This window comes from Carcharodon carcharias, chromosome 14 (assembly GCF_017639515.1).
Source record: "Carcharodon carcharias isolate sCarCar2 chromosome 14, sCarCar2.pri, whole genome shotgun sequence".
Classification (NCBI taxonomy): Eukaryota; Metazoa; Chordata; class Chondrichthyes; order Lamniformes; family Lamnidae; genus Carcharodon; species Carcharodon carcharias.
Window position 1 is genome coordinate 126,482,474 of NC_054480.1, and position 25,455 is coordinate 126,507,928.

The following is a 25,455-nucleotide window of genomic DNA, read 5'->3' on the forward strand; positions in this document are numbered from 1 at the left end:
CATCCCTCTACCATCACCCTCTGCTTCCTGCCTCTCAGCCAATTTTGGATCTAATGTGCCACTTTGCCTTGGATCCCATGGGCTCTTAGTTTCTTGACCAGTCTGTCATGAGGGACCTTATCAAAAGCCTTGCTAAAGGCCATGTAGACCACAGCAAATGCATATAGAAATGCAAGTAAGTAAGTCTGCCATTTTCTCTTCCTTGGTCTCTCTGCTTTAAATTGGTTAATTCTTTTAGCCAGTTAAACCTGTCACGTAAACGCCTGAATGGATGGGACTTTGCAAAGTTTAGTTTTCATCTTCTGATGCATTTTCTTGCCTGACTGCCTCTTATCCAGAGTTCCACATATCAGTTTTAGTTTTGACTTCCTGAAAGAGATCAGCTACATATATAATGATGCTTGTCCTCTGTGCTGTCAGCTATAGTTTGAGTGGCATAGCTCCTGTGGGCAACCTGTGTGCAGTTCTGGTCGCCACATTATAGGAAGGATGTGATTGCACTGGAGGGGGTGCAGAGGAGATTCACCAGGATGTTGCCTGGGATGAAACAGTTAAGTTATGAAGAGAGGCTGGATAGACTTGGGTTGTTTTCATTGGAGCAGAGAAGACTGAGGGGTGACTTGATCAAGGTATACAAGATTATGAGGGGCATGGACAGGGTGGATAGGGAGCAGCTGTTCCCATTAGCTGAAGGGTCTTTCACGAGAGGACATAAGTTCAAGGTGAGAGGCAGGAGGTTTAGGGGGGATGTGAGGAAAAACTTTTTTACCCATAGGGTGGTGACGGTCTGGAATGCGCTGCCTGGGAGGGTGGTGGAGGCGGGTTGCCTCGCATCCTTTAAAAAGTACCTGGATGAGCACTTGGCACATCATAACATTCAAGGCTATGGGCCAAGTGCTGGTAATGGGATTAGGTAGGTAGGTCAGGTGTTTCTCACGTGTCGGTGCAGACTCGATGGGCCGAACGGTGTCTCTTGCACTGTGATTCTGTGAATGAATATAAAAAAGAGGGGCAGCATGTTGAGAGGACCAGCACTGAATTAGCTCAGTCAGGACAGGTGAGTGACCAGAGTGTGGGCCGGTTCGATAGCGAGCGAGGGAAATTCAAACAAAACAAAACAAACAAACCATCATAAAATCGGACCAGAGAAGGTTGCGATTATAACGGGAGGCTTTGGGACTTGCTGAACAATAAATTGAATAAAACATGGAGGAAGGTCAAAGGGATATTGTCAAAACATCCACAAAATTCCCCAGTTTAAATTGGGATGCAGCTGACCGACTATCCAAATTCAGAATGTTTAAACTGCGTACAGAGCTCTGGTTTCTTGGTTCAGGTGAGGCTGAACCAGACAGGAAGCAATAAAAATTCACCTAGCAATTGGGAATGAAGGTCTACACAGGCTGAACACGTCAGGATTAACAGCAGAAGAGCTAAAGGATCCCCCAAAAGATATGGACTACATTGGAAGACCGGCTCAAAATCAGATAAAACTTCTGTTATCGTCGACTAGAGTTCAGGTTATTTTAACCACAGCCTACAGAATCCACAGACCACTTAGTCAGCAGATGCAAAGAAAAGTGTATGTACTGTTGTTTTTCAAATGCAGAGTTAGCAGAATTGTTGAGTTGGCAATCGCATCCACTCACATGGAAGCATCCCAGAAAGATCTGCTAGACAACCTCAAAACGTATAACATTGAAGAGCCACTCAAGGATGGACGGAAGTACAAAGTGAACCTCTCAGGTCGACACAACTTACAGGTCCTAAGTAAAAACCCAATTGTGGATACACTCACTGGAACACTAAACCTAGCACGATATGTGGAAGGTGTAGCCTTCTGCATGTGCCAAGGAAATGCCCAACTTTCCACCAATCCTGCAAGGCATGTGTCAGAAAGGGCCATTGGCAGCAGCAGTGCACCAGAGCAAAGGCTGATGCAGCTACAAAGAGCCGTGCACTGATCCAAACAGACCGTACAGAATGGCTATTTTCTGGCAATTAGAATGACCATCCCATCATTCCCGTAAGAAACATGAGGTGATTGACAAACCAGAAAATAACAGTGATGTGCACAATGAGATGAAGGGTGGTGAACGTAGGTTTCACACCGCCAATCTCAATGAAAAGATAGATACCATCATAACATCCAAAGTGGTTGCCAAGATTCGAATTATCTACCCTAAGAAAGTTGGTAACTACTCATTATTGGCCAAAATTGATACAGAGGCAAGTGCCAACATAGTACCCCTCCCAATTCTAGAAGACCCACTAATTTCATGTGCAGGGTCCATAGTCTAGAGTGCAAGTACAATCAATCCTCCTGGGTGTCACAGATGTTCTACATGCTGGAAACAAAAGGCCCAGTGATCACTGGTCTGCCAATCTGCTGTAGCCTCAATTACTGACCATTGATGGAATCAGGCAGACCTCATATGGCAGATCAACCTCAGAAACTACTCCTATTATTTCAGTTCATGACCTAACATCGAAATATCCAGAATGTTTTGGCAAAATTGGCAGTTTCAAGGGAACTGCAATGTTACGCTTGCAGGAGAATGCAAGTCCGTCCATTGATCTTGTACATTTTGCGCAATGCAAATGCCAGCAGCTACAAGAAGACACAGCAAAAGATTCTACATTCCAGAGACTGTGGAAAACCATCATTGAAGGATGGCCTGTTTCAATTCAGCATGTCCACAAACACATGAGATCATTTTGGCCTTAATGGGATGAATAGGCATCTCCCAGGGAGTCATTTTTAAAGGCAGATAGGTAATCACAGCGGAATCTTTTTAACCTGATATTCTTCAACAACTTCATCATTCACACATGGGCATAGGTCAGATGAGAAGAGCCACAAGAGAGATAGCCTATTGGCCGGGTATGAACAGTGACATTGAGGTTGTCATCAAGAAGTGTAAGGCATTTCAACAGCACATGCCAAGTCTGCAGAAAGAACCACTGATTCCACACAAAGTTCCTACCATTGAGGGTCCAAAATCACATCCGACCTCTTTCATGTCCATGCTGACTTCAATGTCATTATCAACTACTTTACCAAGTACCCCATTACTCAACAATTGCACAACACATCAAACACAACTATCGTGCACACTCTAAGTGCTATTTTCAGTTTATTTGGTGAACCTAGAGAGATCATTATGGTTAACAGTCTGCAAGTTATTGGTAAGCTAGGATATGTGTGAGAAGTGGAATATCAATCACACAATTTCTTCTCCTCATTATCTTAGATCTTGCGAATGACTTATACAGTGAATTCCCTAATTCTCATGTAGACAGATTAAACAAGAGCTACATATTGCAATATTACATCTGAGGACAACATCTCTAAGTGCCACTATTTCATCACTGGCAGAGCTCATGTTCGGCAGACCAGTGCCTACCAATTTACCTACTCTTACCCATTCTATTCTTTCAGAAACTAGACAGCAACTTTTAAAACTGCAAGAGAAAATGACCAACATGCACAATAAAAATGCGAGTACAGAATTGCCAGATTTACAGTTGGGTCAACAGGTTTGCACCCAAGATCCCACAGAAGGTACATGACAACCAGCTGAGATGACAAAGAATTGTTTGGAACCAAGAAGCTATTGCACACATAGGTACAATGGTGAGGCTTAACCAAGGACAAATCCTCAACCACTGTGCAGTCTTATTGCATCTAGGACAAGATCCTAAATGCAACCAGGAACCGCATCCAAAAGTAACAATCCCACAGATCACCGTGAGCCATGGAAGAAACCTCTGGCCAAGATCTGGGTGTACCAGCAGGTTGCCTTTACGCTTCAGGGACTCATAGATTCACCAGTCCAATACACTTATGTAATGGTTATTAAACATGAAAATGGACTGTAAATAGTTATACTTCTTTGGAAGAGGGGAAAGTATCATTAAAAAGAAAGGGGAATGTTGTAATATGCCTTTAAGAGATAGCGGCATGACATCACTTTAAGGGAATTGTGTCATGTGATCCAGCCTCAGTTTCACTTTGGCCTGTGAGCAGAACACAGCAAACACAGCTCTGATGCTGATGTCTTCAAGCTTTCTATTCATGTATGTCTGTTCTCATGTGCCTAGTCTAAATAAATGAACCCACAACACGTTTACCTAATCACTTATGAGTGATGGGTGCCTTTATATCATTATAAAACCATGACAATTTGTACCTTGCTATGAGGCCACCTTACCAGCACAGAGCCAGCAATCACATTCTGTCTGTCCCAGCAGTGCTGCTAGTTGATGCAGGGTTCTTGCAGTTACAGTTGAAGACTGACTATTTCATAACTCCCCTTATCATCGTTCCCATGTGTATGTGACCATCAGCATTTCCTACCAGCTATACCTCTTCCTGTTGCTACATCCCCTGAGTCACAGAAAGTGTCAAACCAGATGTTTCTCTTCCTGCAGCCCAACAGCTCAAGCCTCATTCTTGTCCTAATGTGTTATCACTCAGAACATACATTTCAGTCATCTATCACTGAGAACATAGCACTCCTGAACATTCTTCCTTAACTGTGTGTCTCTCTCAACAAAGGTTGTTGAGGTTATTCAAAACTCTGATGACTCTGAAGTTCACATATTGAGTATCCCTACTGTGTCTACAGAATAAACAGACATATTTCTCCTCTGGATTTTACACCTCATATCTTGGGAGAGACAGCTATTTGCCTCAAATATTCTTCTTTCACACCCAATTGCAATAGTGGCTTATTCTCGATTTCCATTGCTCCACCATTGGCGGCTGTGCCTTCAGCTGCCTGGGCTCTAAGCTCTGGAATTCCCTCCCTCAACCTTTCCACCTCTCACTTTCTCTCTCCCTCTTTGTTTAAGATACTCCTTAAATCCAGCCTCTTTGACTAATCTTTTGGTCATCTGCCCTAATACTTTCTTATGTGGCTCGGTTTTAAATTTTGTTTCAGAACAGCCCTGTGAAGCTCCTTGGGATGCTTTTACCACATTACATGCAAGTTGTTGTTGTGAAACAGAAGTGACTATCATTTGTAACCTGAGAGAATGGGGAAGCCAGGAGTGTTCTCCTTACAGCAGAGAAGGTTGAGAGAAGATTTAACATAGGTATAGAGAGTAACACTGCTTATCTCTTTGAAACTGTATCTTCATCACACTCTCTCATTGTGGTCCCCAGTTTGTCTACTTTACTTCCACATGACTGAAATTCACACTCGATTCACACCCTGTCAAGCTGACTCCCTGAACAACGTCTTTATCAGCAACTTCCAGACAACAGCTAGTTATTCACTGTATGAACTCTCTCCTCCATCCCCACCCCCTTTCCGATCCCCCTTTTTCCAATAATTTATATAGATTTTTCTTTTCCCACCTATTTCCACTATCTTTAAATGTATTTCCATCCATTTTAGCCTTTCTCTACCTTTTAGCCTATTTCGATCCTTTCCCCCACCCAACCCCCACGAGGGCTATCTGTAACTTTCTAGTCCTGCTTTCTACACTTAATGTCACCATTAACACATTTCTTAACTAATATCACCACCGTCAACACCTCTATCACTGGCCCCCTATCCAGCTGTACCTGTCCCACCACCCCCCCAACCCCTTAAACCAGCTTATATTTCACCTCTTTTCTTTTTTTCCTTAGTTCCAGTGAAGAGTCATACGGACTTGAAACGTTAACTGTGTTCCTCTCCGCAGATGCTGTCAGACCTGCTGAGTTTTTCCAGGTATTTTTGTGTTTGCTGTTGTTGTTCTTGTTGTAGTTATTCACTGTGTTGGTTTCTACACCGGTTGTCTTTGCTTCCCCATAACTCTGGGCCTCTACTCATTTGAAGAATGAGAGATGATCTTATTGAAACATATAGGGCAGGATTTTTACCTCGTCGGGTGGGCGGGCCTGGGAGTGGCTGCGAAACTGAATGCCGCTCGCGATCGGGCCCCAACCGTGATTTCACGCTGGCCGGCCGAATAACAGCCAATTAACGGCCAGCCAGTGTGAATCGCGCGCAGCAACACTGAGCGCTGCCGGGGTGGGAGTGGGAGGAGGGCAAGCGTGGAAGTTTGCGCAAGCCCGTGGGTGTGCACACTGAAAGCTCCCTGAAGGGTGCCTTAGGGAGCTGAAGATTTATAACAGCACAAGTAAAGATTTTTTAAAAATAAGGTGAACATGTCCCCTCGTGTAACTCTGTCACATCAGCAGGGACATGTTATAAAAGATATTTAAACACTTTTTAAAAAATTCCTGTAGGAAACCTCATCCTGTCCACGGATGAGGTTTCATAAAAAATCCAAAGGCCACACGGCCTTTTTGCCCACCTGCCAACTGAACGGTTGGATGGGCAGTAAAAAATCCAATTTAATTAATTAAGGGCCTTAATAGGCCTCTTAATTGTCGGTGGGCGCACTGCCGACTCCCACACGTGCCCGCCGAGCGAAATATAATGCCGGAGTCCGCGATGACGCAGGGGTCAGCCATTCAGCCCCTTAAGTCTGCCCTGCCATTCAGTTACTGGGAATGGTAGCATGGTGGTTATCTTACTGGATTAATGATCCTGAAGGCAGGACTAATGATCCTGCGACATAAATCCCATTTTAAAATTCCTGTTCAAATCCCCACATGACAACTGGAGAATTTAAGTTTAATTAAATAAATATGGAACAAAAAGCTAGTCTCAGTAATGGTGACCATGAAACTATCAGATTGTTGTAAAAACTCTTCAGGTTCACTGATGTCCTTTAGGGAAGGGAAGTCTGCCATCCTTACCCGTTCTGGCCTACATGTGACTCCAGAACCACAGCAATGTGGCTGACTCTTAAATGCCCTCTGAAATGGCCGAGCAAGCCACGCAGTTGTCATGAAGGTGGCTCATCAGCACTCAAGGGCAATTAGGGATAAGCAATAAATGCTGGCTTTGCCAGTGGCACCAACACCATGTGAATTAATAAAAAATACAATCATGGCTGAACTTTGACATCAATTCCACTCCACCCCCCCCCATCCCCATATCCTATAATTCCCTTGGGGCCCAAAAATCTATCAATCTCTGTCTTGAATATACACAGTGATTGAGCATCCACAGCTCTCTGGGATAGTAGTGATCTGCCTAAGGGCAAGTCCTCTGTTCCTCATGGTTTGCACCTTCCTCTTCAGTTACTGATAGGAGCCTCCCATTTTCAATGAGAAATGAGGAATATGAGCAGGAAAAAGAATACATGAGGTGGTTTCCCATTCCCTCTGGAGTAGAGAATTCCAAAGATTCACATCCCTCTGAGAGAAGAAATTTCTCCTCATCTCAGTCCAAAATGGCTGACTCCTTATCCTAAATGGTGAGGGTTCTACCTTATGGCAATTGCATGTACATGCAACCCTGCACCCCAATGAGTCCCAACAATGGAAGGAACAGTGGACAGGGAAACAGTAGAGGCAGCTGGTTGAGCCTCAGGTAGAATATTGGGTCCCGTTTGGTCTCCTCAAATAGTTTGCTTTCTTCATTTAAGACACTCCTTAAAACCTACCTCTTCGACCAAGCTTTTGATCATCAGACCTAATCTCTCCTGATGTGGCTCAAGTTCAAATTTAGTTTGATGATTGCTCCTGTGAAGCACCTTGGGATGTTTTAAATTACAGGCATTAAAGATGCTATATAAATACAAACTGTTGTTAAATATTCAATTCCTCTAATATGATTACTGTTAAATTTGCTTCTGTAGTAATTATGGCTTTATTTAATGTGTAATATACCTTTAAGAATAATGCTTGTTAAGGAAGATCTCTTGATCCGTAGTAACCAACAGGAGAGTAGCGTGGGCTAACCAGTAGTTAGTTGTGCAGAGATAGAGTTTGAGTTGAAAGCACATGTGTAATTGCTGCTGAGTAACTTGTAAATAAACTTAAAGTTTCCACCCAAGAGGTATCTGCAGATCAACTCTATCAATAGTACCAACTCAGCCACCACTCACAACAAACTGGCGATGAGGATAAAGCAGGATTGAACAGAAGAAATCAAGTTGAAAAGAAATCAACACTGTACCTTGCCAGTGATTGTAGGTAGAAAACGGCGTTAGAATTGAAGAAGTTATCCCCTCTCAAAATGCCACAATTCAGGAGAATATATCCTTTTGATCCAGCCATGGTTGACTGGTCTCATTACATAGAACACCTCACATTCTTTTTTTCAAGCGATCGAGGTTACAGGGGAAGTGAAGAGGTGAGCGATCCTCTTAATGGTGACAGTGTAGAGGGAACTTTACTCTGTACCTAACCCTGTGCTGTGCCTGTCCTGGAAGTGTTTGATGGGGACGGTGTAGACCATAAGACCATAAGACATAGGAGCAGAAATTAGGCCATTTGGCCCATTGAGTCTGCTCCACCATTCAATCATGGCTGATAAGTTTCTCAACCCCATTCTCCCGCCTTCTCCCCGTAACCTTTGATCCCCTTACCAGTCAAGAACCTATCTATCTCGGTCTTAAATACACTCAATGGCCTGGCCTCCACAGCTTTCTGTGGCAAAGAATTCCATAGATTCACCACTCTCTGGCTAAAGAAGTTTCTCCTCATCTCTGTTCTAAAAGGTCTTCCCTTTACTCTGAGGCTGTGCCCTTGAGTCCTAGTCTCTCCATCTAATAGAAACATCTTCCAGACGTCCACTCTATTCAGGCCTTTCAGTATTCTGTAAGTTTCAATCAGATCCCCCCTCATCCTTCTAAACTTCATCGAGTATAGATAGACCCAGAGTCCTCAAATGTTCCTCGTATGTTAAGCCTTTCATTCCTGGGATCATTCTCGTGAACCTCCTCTGGACCCTCTCCAGGACCAGCACTTCCTTCCTGAGATACGGGGCCCAAAATTGCTCACAATATTCTAAATGTGGTCTGACCAGAGCCTTATAAAGCCTCAGCAGCACATCCCTGCTTTTATATTCTAGTCCTCTCGAAATAAATGCCAACATTGCATTTGCCTTCCTAGCTACCGACTCAACCTGCAAGTTAACCTTAAGAGAATCCTGGACGAGGACTCCCAAGTCCCTTTGCACTCCAGATTTCTGAATTCTCTCCCCATTTAGAAAATAGTCTATGCCTCTATTCTTCCTACCAAAGTGCATGACCTCACACTTCCCCATGTTGTATTCCATCTGCCACTTCTTTGCCCATTCTCCTAACCTATCCAAATCCTTCTGCAGCCTCCCTGCCTCATCAATACTACCCGTACCTCCACCTATCTTTGTATCATTTGCAAACTTAGCCAGGATGCCCTCAGTTCCTTCATCTAGATCATTACTGTATAAAGTGAAAAGTCCCAACACTGACCCCTGCGGAACTTCATTAGTCACCGGCTGCCATCCTGAGAAGGACCCCCTTATCCCCACTCTCTGCCTCCTGTCAGACAGCCAATCTTCTACCCATGCTAGTAACTTGCCTCTAACACCATGGGCTCTTATCTTACTGAGCAGCCTCCTGTGCAGCACCTTGTCAAAGGCCTTCTGGAAGTCCAAGTAAATGACATGCATTGGCTTTCCTTTGTCTAACCTACTCGTTACCTCCTCAAAGAATTCTAACAGATTTGTCAGGCATGACCTCCCCTTGTTGAAACCATGCTGACTTTGCCCGACATTACCATGCACTTCCAAGTATTCTGAAATCTCACCCTTAACAATGGACTCTAAAATCTTACCAACGACCAAGGTCAGGCTAATCGGCCTGTAATTTCCCGTCTTTTGCCTCACTCCCTTCTTAAACAGGGGGGTTACATTTGTGATTTTCCAGTCCTCTGGGACCCTCCCTGACTCCAGTGATTCCTGAAAGATCACCGCTAACGCCTCCACTATCTCTTCAGCTATCTCCTTCAGAACTCTGGGGTGTAATCCATCTGGTCCAGGTGATTTATCCACCTTCAGACCTTTCAGTTTTCCTAGCACCTTCTCCTTGGTAATGGCCACCATACTCACCTCTGCCCCCCGACTCTCTTGTGTAGAGGGAACTTTACTCTGTATCTAACCCTGTGCTTTACCTGCCCTGAGAGTGGTTAATGGGGACAGTGCAGAGGGAGCTTTACTCAGTATCTAACCCCATGCTGTACCTGCCCTGGGAGTGTAGAAAAATATTCCATACTCAGCATTAAGAGGTATTACTTTCGTAAGTACAAAATTCAATAAACATTTGTTAAAGCAAATGGTACTTCTGTGACGGTAAATTGTTTCCATGGAAACACAGCAGTGGATTTTTAGACAGAATGGAAGCTGTCTTGAAAAGATAACGCAGAGTTGCTGATAATAACCCTTTAACTGATCATTCTGTTAAGTCAAAACAAATGAGCAGACATGCTATTTACTCAGTGGGAAGTGGCTGTTTTATTAATTAGTATTTTAGTTAAATAGAGTTGAACAACTGCTCAAGTCAACTGCATTTCTAGAACTCTCGAGTTCTCTAGCATGTTCCTGCTCCATAATCTCACCATCATTCCCATTTACAACATGCCCAGTACCTGAACCACATGGAACAGCGGGCACCCTCTGAGCTCACTGAAAGGGACCTCCAGAGGGGTACCCATAAAGGGAGATAAACAGAGCTTTAGCACACAGGGGAATATTACCCAAGGACGTGAATTTGTGGGTCTCATCTGTGTGTGTGTGTCTTTCTGTGTATATCTGTCTGCGTGCAACATGTGTGCTTCTATGTGTATATGCATGTGTAAGTGTGTCTGTATGTGCCTGTCTGTATGGTTATCTGTGAATGTTTGTGTGTGTATGTCTGTGTGTGAGTGAGTCTGTCTGTTTGTGCATCTCCATGGTCTACATGTGTGTCTGTCTGTCAGTGTGTGCGTGTGTCTGTCTGTGTGTATGTCTATTTGACTGTGTCTATCTGTCTGTGTATTGTCTATGCATGTGTTTCCATCTATAGTGTGTCTGCCCATCTGTGTGTATTTGTGTTTCTGTCTGTGTTTGTTCGTCTGTTCATGCATATATGGCTGTCTGGTTGCATGTATCTGTGTGTGTGTGTGTGTGTGTGCGTGTATGCATGTGTTTCTGTATCTGTGTGAGTGTGTCTGTGTGTATCTGTGTGTGCTTTGTGTGTGCAACCATGTGTATCTGTGTGTGTATGTGTCTGTTTGTGTGTGTCTGTGTGTGTGTATCTGTGTGTGTCTGTGTGTGTGTAGCCTTGTGTGGAACCATGTGTATCTGTGTGTGTGTGTCTGTGTGTGTATCTATGTGTGTCTGTGTGTGTGTATCTGTGTATGTGTGTCTGTCTGTGTGTATCTGTGTGTGTGTGTGTGTATCTATGGGTGTGTATTTGTGTATGTGTGTCTGTGTGTGTGTAATCTATGTGTATGTGTCTGTGTATGTTTCTGTGTGTGTATCTGTGTGTGTATGTGTCTGTGTGTGTATCTGTGTATGTGTGTATCTGTGTATGAGTGTATCTGTGTGTGTGTATCTGTGTATGTGTGTGTCTGTGTGTGTGTATCTGTGTATGTGTGTATCTATGTGTGTGTATCTGTGTATGTATCTCTGTGTGTGTGTATCTGTGTGTGTGTGTGTCTGTGTGTGTATCTGTGTGTGTGTATCTGTGTGTATCTGTGTGTGTGTCTGTGTATCTGTGTGTGTGTGTCTGTGCGTGTATCTGTGTGTGTGTATGTGTGTATCTGTGTGTGTATCTGTGTGTGTGTGTCTGTGTGTGCATTTGTGTGTGTGTATCTGTGTGTGTGTCTGTGTGTGTGTGTACCTGTGTGTGGAACCATGTGTTTCTGTGTGTGTGTGTATCTATGTGTGTCTGTGTGTGTATCTGTGTGTGTGTGTGTGTTTCTGTATGTCTGTCTGTGTGTATCTATGTGTGTGTATCTGTGTGTGTGTGTCTGTGTCTGTGTGTGTGCCTGTGTGTATCTGTGTGTGTGTGTCTGTGTGTGTATCTATGTGTGTCTGTGTGTGTGTGTGTATCTGTATGTATGTGTGTGTGTGTGTCTGTGTGTGTGTAATCTGTGTGTATGTGTCTGTGTGTGTGTATCTGTGTATGTGTGTGTCTGTGTGTGTGTGTGTCTGTGTGTATCTGTGTGTTTGTCTGTGTATCTGTGTGTGTGTGTCTGTGTGTGCATTTGTGTGTGTGTATCTGTGTGTGTGTCTGTGTGTGTGTATCTGTGTGTGGAACCATGTGTTTCTGTGTGTGTGTGTGTGTGTGAGTGTGTATCTATGTGTGTCTGTGTGTGTATCTGTGTGTGTGTGTGTTTCTGTGTGTCTGTCTGTGTGTATCTATGTGTGTGTATCTGTGTGTGTGTGTCTGTGTCTGTGTGTGTGTCTGTGTGTATCTGTGTGTGTGTATCTGTATGTGTGTGTGTGTGTCTGTGTGTGTGTAATCTGTGTGTATGTGTCTGTGTGTGTGTATCTGTGTATGTGTGTGTCTGTGTGTGTGTATCTGTGTATGTGTGTATCTGTGTGTGTGTGTCTGTGTGTGTGTATCTGTGTGTGTGTCTGTGTGTGTGTGTCTGTGTATGTGTGTATCTGTGTGTGTGTGTCTGTGTGTGTGTGTCTGTGTATGTGTGTATCTGTGTGTGTGTGTGTATCTGTGTGTGTGTGTCTGTGTGTGTTTATCTGTGTGTGTGTGTCTGTGTGTGTGTGTGTATCTGTGTGTGTCGTGTGTGTATCTGTGTGTGTGTATCTGTGTATGTGTATATCTGTGTGTGTGTGTCTGTGTGTGTTTATGTGTGTGTGTGTGTGTGTGTGTGTGTGTGTGTGTGTCTGTGTGTATCTGTGTGTGTGTCTGTGTGTGTATCTGTGTGTGTGTATCTGTGTATGTGGGGTCCTAATCTGCTGTGGCTTCTCAGTTTGGGGATTTTCCAGCTCTCGGAATGCCTGATTTACCATCAGTCCTGTCACATCTGCCCTAACCCTTGACAGTTGCAGCTGACCAGCAACCCATCTCTTCCCATCTGCTCTCTATTCTCTCTCCCGACATTAGTCCAGAATGTGCCGCCCTCAGATGCGGTGGCCAACATTTGTACTGTCCAATGGAGGCACTGGGTGGTGATCAGGAGGAGGAACCTGACCCTTGCTCAGGGGCACTGCAGCTAAAAGCCCTTGCCCAATTCAGATCATCTTGATTTCCACAATCTGTGCTTCCATGTATCTCTTCTTCTCTGTTCTCTTCATCCTGTTTGATTGTACAAAGTTGCTCATAGGGAATAAGAGGAAGTCATTCAGCCCCATGGGCCTGCTCCACTATTATATTAGGTAATTATCTTCCCTTCATTTCCAATCTCTACTGTGTATCCCTCTAAACCCTTCCCCAACAAAAACCTAATGACTTTGAGCCTGATAAACTTAAGTTGCCCCCCACCCCCCCAACATTCCCCCCAGCATCCGCAATCTTTAAAGGGAGAGAGTTCCAGATTTCCATTGCCCTTTACATTTTTCATTCATTCACTGGATGTGGGCTTCGCTGGCTATGCCAGCATATATTGCCCATCCTTAGTTGCCCTTGAGAAGGTGGTGGTGAGCGGCCTTCTTGATTGGCTGCAGTCTATGTGGTGTAGATACATCCACAGTGCTGTAAGGAAGGGAGTTCTGGGATTTTCACCCAGTGACAGTGAAAGAACAGCGATATATTTCCAAGTCAGGATGGATTTGTTCTGCTTTTTGAGGACAGGACATGACTGGGCAATTTTCTACATTATTGGGTAGAAGCTGTAGTATCTAATTTGTACAACCCACCCTCATAATTTAACCCTTTTAGCCCTGGTTTCATTCCGGTGAACCTGCGCTGCTCCCCCTCCAAGGCCAATATCACCTTCCTGAGGAGCGATGCCCAGAACTGAACACAGTTCCTCCAGACGGGGGTCAGACCAAGACTATGTACATCTGAGGCATCACTTCCTCCTCTTGAGATAAAGACCAACATTCCAAAAGCATTTTGATGACTTTTTGTACCTGTCCATTAATATTTAGTGATTTGTGCACTTGAATTTCCAAATTCCTCTGTTCCCCTCAGGTAAGTTGATCTCACACATAAGATCTTAAGCAGGAGTCAGCCACTCGGCCCCTCGAGTCTGAATTGCCAGTTAATAAGATCATGGCAGATCTGATTGTGGCCTTAACTCCATTTTTCTGTCTTCTCCCCATAATCCTTCACTCCCTTATCAATCAAAGATCTGTCTAACTCAGCCTTGAATATATTCAATGACTGAGCCTCCAGTGCTCACTGGGGAAGAGGATTCCAAACACGATCGACCCTCTGAGAGAAGAAATTCCTCTTCATTTCCGTCTTAACTGGGAGACTCCTTATTGTTAAACTGTGCCCCCTAGTTCTAGATTCCCCCTCAAGGGGAAACATCCTTTCAGCATCTACCTTGTCAAGCCCCCTCAGAATCTCAAATGTTTCAATGAGATCACCCTTCCTTCTTCTGAACTCCAGTGAGTATAGGCCCAACCTGTCCAACCTTTCCTCATAAGACAACACCTTCATCCCAGGAATCAGCCCAATGAACTTTCTCTGAACTGCTTCCAATGCAAGTATATCCCTCCTTAAGTAGGTGACCAAAACTGTACATGGTATTCCAGGTGTACACACATGCCTACTGTGATGGACTAAGACCTCACACTGTACATTTTTATAAAGTAATATACATATATACTCATTGCTATTTCTAAATTTTAAAGCTGGACTTTAGCTGAACAAGATCCTTTAAATGGCTGAACCTATGCCTCTCTGTGACCCCAGAACAAAAGAAGCCACTTTTCAGTTTTGGGAAAACTCACACCTTGTTATCTCTGAGGAGCCACTAACAATCACCTGGAGACCACACAGCCCAGCTTTAAAGAGAGCTATACAAAGGCCATTTGCATTCCAGTTTACCAGAAGGAGACAGAGTGTCTGCTAAGACAAAGGGCCTCAAACATTCCTTTCAACTCATAAAGGCTGGGACATTTAGCAGTCTTTGAGACCCAACCAAATTCCAGGCGATGGTTTCACATCCTTTGTTGAAGACCTAGTGGAGATGTGGGGGGTTATGAGACCTAGGTCTCTAGCTTGTTGAACAAGTTGATATTGCCTTGCTGAGCTGAACAGTTCAGTCTGCTCTTTAACACCTGACCAGCAGCCACACAGAAAGGAGCTCTGCCCAGGTTGAACACCTGGCTCCATCTATACTGCTTCTGTTGGAAGTTCTCGGCCTTTCCTACAAGACTGATTCATCTCTGCGTGCCTATCTCATCTTGTGAAGTCAACACCACCAGAAAAGTGAATTGTACAACATCAGTTTTCAGCCCACCGACCTCTGTGAAGGAATATCTCATTGGACTTCGATTCTGAACTCTGGAACACATGGGAAACAATATTTATTTTCTCTGTGGTCTCTGTACTGTAAAACCTTCTTCCCTCTATCACTCCATTTGCTGTCTGAGTGTAGAGGTGATGTTGCAAACTCACCTTTGCATACATCCTACCTCAAGTTTGCTGTGGGGTTATTAATAGAAACTTGGATCACACCAAAACCAAGGGGTAGGAGAAATACATCACTGCTTATAAAGAGGGAACAAATCAAAATGCCTTTCTGTTTACAGACGAGTGGTGAGAGGAGAAATGAGTGCAGTTTAAATTAACCCCCCTCACGTCCGTAACACTACATTGAGCCCTATTTGTCACAGTGTTCCAAGGTGCTTCTTGGAACAGAAGCCCAGAAACAGGACAGGAGGGATGAGAAAGTTTGTGGAAAAACTCAGTGTGTGTTTTGAAAAAGTTTTAAATGGAGAAGAGATGGTGAGACAATAGTTTTTAGGGAGGGTATTCCAGATGTTGCAGAGGTGGAAGCTAGCACTTGAGGAAGGGGATATTAGGATCTTATATTAAGTCCGACTTGCATTTATATAACTCCTTTTGTGACATCAGTACATCTCAGAACACTTAATTTACAGCCAATGAGGTACTTTCGAAATGTTGACACCGTGTCATGTAGGAAATATGGCAGCAAGATCCCACAAACAGAGATGCAATAATAATGAGCTAATCTGTTTTAGTGACTTTGGTTACGGGTTATAAAATGCCTGGAACACCAGGGAAAACTCTTCCTTGAATAGTGGCCATTGAATCATTTACATCCACCTGAGAGGGGAAAGGGGACCTTGGTTTAACATCTCATTCGAGAACCGGTACCTCTGCCAGTGCAGCACTCCCAAGGGTGCTGGCAATGGTGGTGTTGACCTGGGTTGCATGTTCAAATCTGTGGAGTGGGGTTTGAAGCATGAGCCAAGGGGTCGGAGTGATAGTCACTGTGCCATGACTGACATTGAGGGCAGGAAACCAGTGCAATGAGTCCAGCTTTGAACTGAGTGTGGTGGAAGAAGAGGAATGTTCAGAATCTAGAGAGGAGGAAGCCTTGTGACAGAGAGAGAGGAGAGAGAGAGGGGTGACAAGAGAGAGAAAGAGAGGAGAGTGAGAGAACTAGACTGGAGAGAGAGAGAGAGAGACAGAGAGAGAGGTGACTGGAGAGAGAGAGAGGAGAAAGGTTTAACTGGAGAGAGGAGAGAGAAGGGAGACTGGAGAGAGAAAGATAGAGAGGGGTGATTGAGAGAGAGAGAGAGGAGAGAGAAGGGGTGATTGGGGAGAGAGAAAGAGAGGAAAGAGAGGGGGTGATTGGGGAGGAGAGAGGAGAGAGAGGGGGTGACTGGAGAGAGAGAGAGGAGAGAGAGGGGGTGACTGGGGAGAGAGAGAGAGAGGAGAGAGAGGAGGTGACTGGGGAGAGAGAGAGAGGAGAGAGAAGGGGTGACTGGGAAGAGAGAGAGGAGAGAGAGGGGGTGATTGGGGGGAGAGAGAGAGAGGAGAGAGAGGGGGTGACTGGGGAGAGAAAGAGGGGAGAGAGGAGAGAGAAGGGGTGACTGGGGAGAGAGAGAAGAGAGAGGAGAGAGAAGGGGTGACTGGGGAGAGAGACAGAAGAGAGAGAGGGGGTGACTGGGGAGAGAGACAGAAGAGAGAGAGGGGGTGACTGGGGAGAGAGGGGGTGGCAGAGGGGGTGTCTGGAGAGAGAGAGAGAGGTTTGACTGGGGATGAGTGGGTTCTGGCCTAACAGGCTACAAAGATTTGACCAGCTGCATGTGCAATTCTGCAACAGACTCTCTTAAACAAACGGGTGTCCTTCACAGGCCATGAACACGTTGCAAGATCCTGTGCTAATAACCAATAAATACACAGGCAGTTTGTAAAATAATCCCTGTGGGAATCTACTGTCTAGTGGAATCGACCCATTCACATAAATGCAATAGATATTTTACAATACATAATCTGCCCAGCTCCTGAAAAAAAATTCCATTCGTCTCTCCTGATTGGAATGCATATTCTCCCAGGATGCAGAGAAAGATCCCACAGAATAAGATGAGGTATTGGGGTGCAAAGTGCCCCCTTTAAACAGTTGGTGCATCGCTTGTCCCAGAATGTCCTGTCACTCTCTATCTCTCTCCATCCCGTTTTGCGCAGGGAGGCGATGGATTTAATTAATTATTACACATTATATTTTACAAAAAACATTAAGAGATAATTCCGCCCCCCCTCCCCCCTCAATATGGATTTATTGCCCCCACCCCCGCAATGTAGATTTATTTCCTCTCCATTCCCCTCTCTGGAGGTTTTTTGCTGCTTCCCAATCCATTTCTTTGCTTCACTTACCCAGGACTCCAGCGGTGGCCGCCCGGTTTTCAGCCGCTTCTCCCATCTCCTTCTCCGGCTGAGATCTCTTCTCCGCCTCGGTGTCCTCCTTGTCTTTCCTTGGCACCGGCATCTCTAGTCCAAGAGGGACGGATGCTGCTCTCTACAGGGGCTGCATTGGGGTTAGGGGCTTATGCATTGGTTTTTCTGCCGTGGTTACTGTGGGCTTGTACATTCCCTCCACACCTCCCTTTCTGAAAGCTTTTTATGCAGTGTTTGTCACCTCCTGATCATCACAATCCCCTGAAGCCACTCTCTCTCTCTCTCTCCACACACACACATACACACACCACTGAGAAACGGCAAGGTTAGAGGATGAAAGCAAAATGCAGCAGCAGATTAATCATCCGCTTTGTATCCCCGCCCGAGCCATGAACAAAGAGAGAGAGGGAGAAATGGAGAGAGGGCATCAGGATTAGAGACGGTTATAATTGAGGAACAGGGAGGGGAAGAGAGTGACAGAGAAAGAGGGAGACGCAGGGAGGCCTTTGAAAAGAAACATTAAGGCAGAGACTGGGCTGATTTTAACTTTCAGTACCCAACAGAAAAGGGAAGTTGGATCTTTAAATAGGAGTTGCTTCATTCCTTCCAGGAACTGCAAAGGGACTGTCTATTAGCAACCTGACCTCTGGGTCTGAAGATTGTGAGGTCAAGGTCCATTGCAGACACTTCATCCTGTGGCTGTCCCTCTTAATGCAGTACTGAGGGAGAGCTGCACCTTGGAGATGCCATCTTCTGGATGAGTTTTTTAGACTTTCCCACACAGAGCAGGTGGTGAGTAGTCTCTTCCCAGTGTGACTGAGCTGATGAGTTTGCAGCTCACAGGGGTAATTGAATCCCTTCCCAAAGCCCCCACATTTACACAGTTTCGCCTCACTGTGGCTGTCTCGACAGGCCGGGTCGATGGCTGAAGCCTTGTCTACACACAGAACACGTGTGCAGTTTCTCCCCATTGTGAACAGTGCTTTTTCCTTCTGTGTTCAAAATGCTATGATATTCAGGTTATGATAAATTGGGCAACTCCATCAGATTGATGTGATGTTTGGTTGAGATTCCCGCCTGCAAATCCTTCTCTTCTAATTTTCAGGCCTCGCTGCTCAGCAGGTTCTCGGGGAAGGAGCCACTCTCCAGTTCACTCAGATGAGTGAGCTGTTAAATGGAGGGCCCGAGTGCTGTGCTGTCTCAGATGGATGTGAAAGATCCCATATAAAATAAACAATTCTAAAGTGGGTGCATTTAGAGATAGAACCATAGAACCATAGAAAAGTTAAAGCACAGGAGGCCACTTGGGCCATCTTGTCCATGCCAGCCCAAGGACGCCTAGGTGCCCTTTCTAATCCCACCTTCCTGCACCCAGCCCATAGCCCTGCAGCTTACAGCACTTTAAGTGCAAATCCAGGTACTTTTTAAAACAGTTTAAAGTTTCTGCCTCTACCACCAACTTGGGCAGCGAATTCCAGACACCCACTACCCTCTGCGTAAAAAAGTTCTTCCTCATGTTCCCCCTACACCTTCTGCCATTTATCTTGAATCTATGTCCCCTGGTTCTAGAATTCCACATCAAGGGAAACAATTTTATCTGCAAATTTCCTAATCGTGCCCCCCACGTTCATGTCCAAATCGTTAATATATAATACAAACAGCAAGGGTCCCAACACCGAGCCCTGTGGAACACCACTTGAGACAATTTTCCATTCGCAAGGGCATCCATCGACCATTACCCTTTGTTTCCTGTTACAAAGCCAACCTTTTATCCAGTTTGCCACATTACCCTGAATCCCATGGGCTTTTACTTTCCTGACCAATCTGCCATATGGGACCTTGTCAAATGCCTTGCTAAAATCCATTTACACAGTATCCACTGCACTACTTTACTTCAACCCTTCTTGTCACTTCCTCAAAGAATTCAATCAAATTTGTGAGGCAAGACCTTCCTTTAACAAATCCATGCTGACCATCCCTGACTAGTCCATGCCTTTCCACATGACAGTTAATCCTATCTCTCAGGATTGGTTCTACTAATTTGCTCACCACTGATGTAAGACTAACTGGCCTATAATTGTTTGGCATTTCCTTTGATCCCTTTTTAAACAATGGAACTACGTTTGCATTTCTCCAGTCCTCCGGTACCTCCCCTGTATCTAGTGAAGATTATAAAATCATCCTCAAAGCATCTGCTATCTCCTCCCTGACTTCCTTCAGCAGCCTCGGAAACAATCCATCTGGCCCTGGTGACTTATCAACTTTCAAGGATTTCAACCCTTCGAGTATTTCCTCTCTCTTTATGACTATCCCATCCAATATCCCGCAGTGTTCCTCCTGGACTACTATATCTACATCCTCCTTTTCCTTTGTAAACACAGAGACAAAATATTCATTCAAAACCCTTTCCACAGTCTCTGCATCTACACACAAGTGTAGGCCCACTTTTTCCTTAACTAACCTTTTAGTATTAATGTATTGGTAAAACATCTTTCAGTTATCTTTAACTTTACTTGCTAATCTTTTTTCATGCCCTCTCTTTGATTTCCTTATTTCCTTTTTTACTGCATCCCTGCACTTCATATATTTGTCTAGGCTATCTGCAGTGCTTAGTTTTTTGTGCCTATTGTACACTTTCTTTTTCTGTTTGATCTTCCCCTGTATTCCTCTAGACAACCAGGGGGTCTAGATTTGGCAGTACCACTCTTATTTTTAGGGGACATGTCTACTTTGTACAATTAGGATCTCGCTTTTTAGTGCTTCCCACTGGTTTTCCACTGTTTTATCCTCCAGCAGTGCTGTCCAGTCCACCTCAGCCAAGTCCCTTTTCATTTTTGCAAAATTTGCCTTCCCCCAGTTCAAGACTTTTACTCCTGCCTTATATCTGTCCTTTTCCATGGTGAAGTTAAATCTAACTGAATTGTGTTCACTGTCCCTGATATGGTCGCCAACTGTCACTTCACCTACTTGCCCTTCTTCGTTCCGCAAGACTAGGTCTAGAATTGCATCTCCTCTCGTTGGGTTTGTCACTAATTGGTTGAAAATATTTTCCTGGACACACTGCATGAATTTTTCTCCCTCAGTGCCCCTTATATTGTTTGAATCCCAGTTGATATTAGGATAGTTGAAGTCTCCTACTATTATTGTCCTCTTGTTCTTACAAGCAGAAATTTGCCTACATATTTGTTCTTCTATTTCCCTTTCACTATTTGGGAGTCTGTAGTATACTCCCAGTAGTGTGACTGCCCCTTTTTTTTATTTCTGAGCTCAATCCATAAAGCCTTGTTTGTTGACCCATTTAGTATATCATCCCTTCTCACAACTGGAATTGATTCTTTAACCATTACTGCTACCCCACTCCTTTTTTATCTCCTACTCTATCATGTCTGAATACTCTATAACGAGGGATTTGCCCTTCCGTTAGCCAGGTCTCCATTATAGCAATGACATCCTGCTGCCATGTGTCCACCTGTGCCCTTAACTCATCTACCTTGCTTGTAATACTCCTTGCATTGAAGTATAAACAGTTTAACCCTGTCAATTTCCCTTGCTGGACACTTCTTAAACTTTCCTTCTCCTGTAACTCCATGTCTGTCACAAGGTCCCTAGCTAATGTTCTACCTCCATTTTTCTGATCTGAATCTGATCTATCTGATCCTACTCCTGGGATCCCATCCCACTGCCCAATTAGTTTAAATACTCCCCAACAGAACTAGCAAGCACACTGGTCCCAGCTCTGCCTGGCTGCAGCCCGTCCAGTTTGTACAGGTCCCACCTTCCCCAGAACCGGTCCCAGTGCCTCAACAAACTGAATCCCTCCCGGCTACACCATCTCTCCAGCCACGTGTTCATTTGGTCTATCCTCTTATTCCTACTCTCGCTAGATCTGGGGATATATGAGCACAAATCAGTGAAGGTGACCGGGCGGGTTGAGAAAGTGGGTAAAAAGGTATGTAGGATCCTAGGCTTTATAGATAGACTCAGAATACAAAATTACAGTGAACTTGTACAAAACATCGGACCCACCTCAGTCATGGCTTTGAAATAAGGGAATTGGATAAGCACCCAAAAGAAAAAATCCTATTGCCTTATTTAAAAGAGTAGGGGAAATCTTCCTGGGACCAATATTTATTCCTCAACCAACACCACTTAAAAAGAAAGCTGATTATCTGGCCATTATCACTTTGCTGTGTGTGGGATCTTGCTGTGTACAGGTTGGCTGCTGCGTTTCCCACATTGCGGCAGTGACCACACTTCATAAAGTCCTTCGTTGGCTGTGAAGCACTTTGGGATGTCCTGAGGTTGTGAAAGGCAACTGCACATATTGCTCCCCATCAGGGAAAGGCATGGGGTGATAACCATGAGCAAGACCACGGGGTACCAGGGGAAATCATCGCACCCCGAGAGGGAAACAGAAACATGCCAAACGGGCAAGGAAAAGAGAGCAAGAGAGCAGGAAGAGCGAGAAAGAGCCAACCACAGACCATCATTAAACCTTGGACCTTCTTGCTCAGTGTGACACAGGGCCAAAACAGGCAGAGCACATTACCAGCTGAGCTTTCAGTTTATGATTCATACAGTTCTGAATGGTGGCAGCTGGAACTAGGCTGATACACCGCAGTCAGGCCTCTGTGTAAAGTGCAGACAATATTACAGGAATTGGGACCTTCTGGCAACAAAAATTGGGAGGTAGATAGTTATTTTTTCTATGCGTTCATGAGATGTGGGCATCACTGGCTAGGCCAGCATTTATTGCTCATCCCTAATTGGCCTTGTTCAGAGGGCATTTTAAGAGTCAACCACATTGCTGAGGATCTGGAGCCACACATAGGCCAGACCAGGTAAGGACAGCAGATTTCCTTCCCTTAAAGGACCTTAGTGAACCAGATGGGTTTTTATGATAATCAGCAATGGTTTCTTGATCATCATTAGATTTTTCATTCCAGATTTTTTTTATTGAATTCAAATTTCACCATCTGCCATGGTGGGATTCGAACCCAGGTCCCCAGAGCATTACCCTGGGTCTCTGGAATAATAGTCCAGTAAAAGTGCCACTATGCCACCACCTCCCCAGTTATTAATGGAAATTATTCTATTTCTGTCAGTATATATCTTATAAAGAGTGCTTGATGGGACAGTGTAGGAGGAGCTTTAATCTCTATTTAAATCTCCCTCTAAACTGTCCACATCAAACATTTCCAGGGCAGGTACAGCACGTGGTTAGATACAGAGTAAAGCTCCCTCTACACTGTATCCATCAAACACTCCCAGGGCAGGTACAGAATCACAGAATCACACAGTACCAAAGAGGCCCTTTGGCTCTTCGAGTCTGCACTGACACGTGAGAAACACCTGACCTACCTACCTAATCCCATTTACCAGCACTTGGCCCATAGCCTTGAATGCTATGACTTGCTTTTTAAAGGATGTGAGGCCAACTGCCTCCACCACCCTCCCAGGCAGCGCATTCCAGACTGTCACCACCCTCTGGGTAAAAAAGTTTTTCCTCATATCCCCCCTAAACCTCCTGCCCCTCACCTTGAACTTATGTCCCCTCGTGACTGACCCTTCAACTAAGGAGAACAGCTGGTCCCTATCCACCATATCCATGCCCCTCATAATCTTGTATACCTTGATCAGGTCGCCCCTCAGTCTTCTCTGCTCTAACGAAAACAACCCAAGTCTATCCAACCTCTCTTCATAACTTAACTGTTTCATCCCAGGTAACATCCTGGTGAATCTCCTCTGCACCCCCTCCAGTGCAATCATATCCTTCCTATAACGTGGCGACCAGAACTGCACACAGTACTCCAGCTGTGGCCTCACTAAGGTCATATACAACTCCAACATGACCTCCTTACTTTTGTAATCTATGCCTCGATTGATAAAGACAAGTGTCCCATATGCCTTTTTCACCACCCCACTAACATGCCCCTCCTCCTTCATAGATCTATGGACACACACGCCAAGGTTCCTTTGTTCCTCAGAACTTCCCAGTGTCATGCCGTTCATTGAATACTTCCTTGTCAAATTACTCCTTCCAAAGTGTATCACCTCACACTTTTCAGGGTTAAATTCCATCTGCCACTTATCTGCCCATTTGACCATCCCGTCTATATTTTCCTGTAGCCCAAGACACTCAATCTCACTGTTAACAACCTGGCCAATCTTTGTGTCATCTGCAAACTTACTAATCCTACCCCCCACATAGTCATTTATGTCATTTATATAAATGACGAATAATAGGGGACCCAGCACAGATCCCTGTGGTACACCACTGGACACTGGCTTCCAGTCACTAAAGCATCCTTCTGTCATCACTCTCTGTCTCCTACAACTAAGCCAATTTTGAATCCACCTTATCAAATTACCTTGTATCCCATGTACATTTGCCTTCTTTATAAGTCTCCCATGTGGGACCTTGTCAAAGGCTTTGCTGAAATCCATATAAACTACATCAACCGCACTCCCCTCATCTACACACCTGGTCACTTCCTCAAAAAATTCAATCAAAATTGTTAGGCATGACCTCCCTCTGACAAAGCCATGCTGACTATCCCTGATCAAACCTTGCCTCTCCAAGTGGAGATAGATTCTCTCCTTCAGAATTTTCTCCAATAGTTTCCCTACCACTGACATGAGACTCATTGACCTGTAGTTCCTTGGCTTCTCTCTACAACCCTTCCTAAATAGTGGAACCACATTAGTTGTTCTCCAGCACAGGATTGGATACAGAGTAAAGCTCCCACTACACTGTCCCCATCAAACGCTCCAGGGCAGGTACAGCACGGGGTTAGATACAGAGTAAAGCTCCCCCTACACTGTCCCCATCAAAAGCTGACCTCTAACCCCGTGCTGTACCTGCCCTGGGAGTGTTTGATGGGGACAGTGTAGCGGGATCTTTACTCCGTATCTAACACTGAGCTGTACCTTCCTTGAATTATTTCCATTTCTTAGTACTCTCCTCAGAGAAAAATGTCAAAATTAAAATCAAAGTAATGCACCTAACAGAATCTCTGAAGATTTGACTCTGAAGGCAAAGGGATGCTTTGGGAAATAATCTTAAATGTCAGGGTATCAATCCCAATCCAGAGAATTCCAGACTCTCTGGAATTGCTGCTTGGTTTACAACTTGCCTTATATTTTAGAGGAAAGCCAGGCAGCAAGTTAAATTGGAAATGGTCTGTTAAGATTCATCTCATTATTAGGGTGAACTGTGCTGCCCCCCTGTGGCTCAATGTGGATGTGACTCATTGTTGAGAACAATCTAAACTCCAAACAACAGCAACTTGCATTTATGTAGCACCTTTAATGTGTCAAAACTTTCCAGGGCATGTGCAAAATGTGACACTGAGTCCTATAAGGGGATATTCACACATGCAACTAAAAACTTGTTCTAAGATGTAGGAACATAGGAACAGGAGGAGGCCATTCAGCCTCTCTAGTCTGTTCGGTGAGATCATGGCTGATCTGCAACCTAACACCAAATACTCGCCTTTTCCCCATATTCCTTAATACTTTTCGATGGAAGAGCTCTAAGAATCTCAGATTTAAAATTAACAATGGATCTGGCATCAGTGGTCCTTTGTGGAAGAGAGTCCCAAGCTTCTATTACCCTTTGCCAGGATTTTCCAGCCCTCTCGTGATGGGATCTGCCACGGGAGATTCAGTGACCCAGACAAAAGTCTATTGGCTTTTAGCGGGATTGGACGATCCCGGCGGTGGGCGGGGCCAGAAAACCCCACCCTTTGTGTATGAAAGTGTCTCCTAATTTCACTCCTGAAAGCTCTGGCTCTA

The 25,455-nt window shown here is 44.6% G+C and overlaps 1 protein-coding gene across 3 annotated transcripts in view; it reads right to left on the bottom strand.

Annotated features, from left to right (window-relative positions):
* ano8b (anoctamin 8b) overlaps nt 1–18,039 on the bottom strand; it is a 105,102-nt gene extending 87,063 nt beyond the window's left edge. For 2 of the 3 annotated variants that reach the window (XM_041205042.1, XM_041205041.1), the window contains exon 1: nt 17,638–18,039. In XM_041205042.1, the coding sequence (XP_041060976.1) occupies nt 17,638–17,749 (112 nt within the window). In that variant the 5' untranslated portion in view covers nt 17,750–18,039. Of the gene's footprint in view, nt 1–8,027; nt 8,132–17,637 lie in introns of those variants that run through there. The other variant, XM_041205043.1, reaches the window with a different exon arrangement.
* Between the last annotated feature and the right edge of the window lie 7,416 nt (nt 18,040–25,455).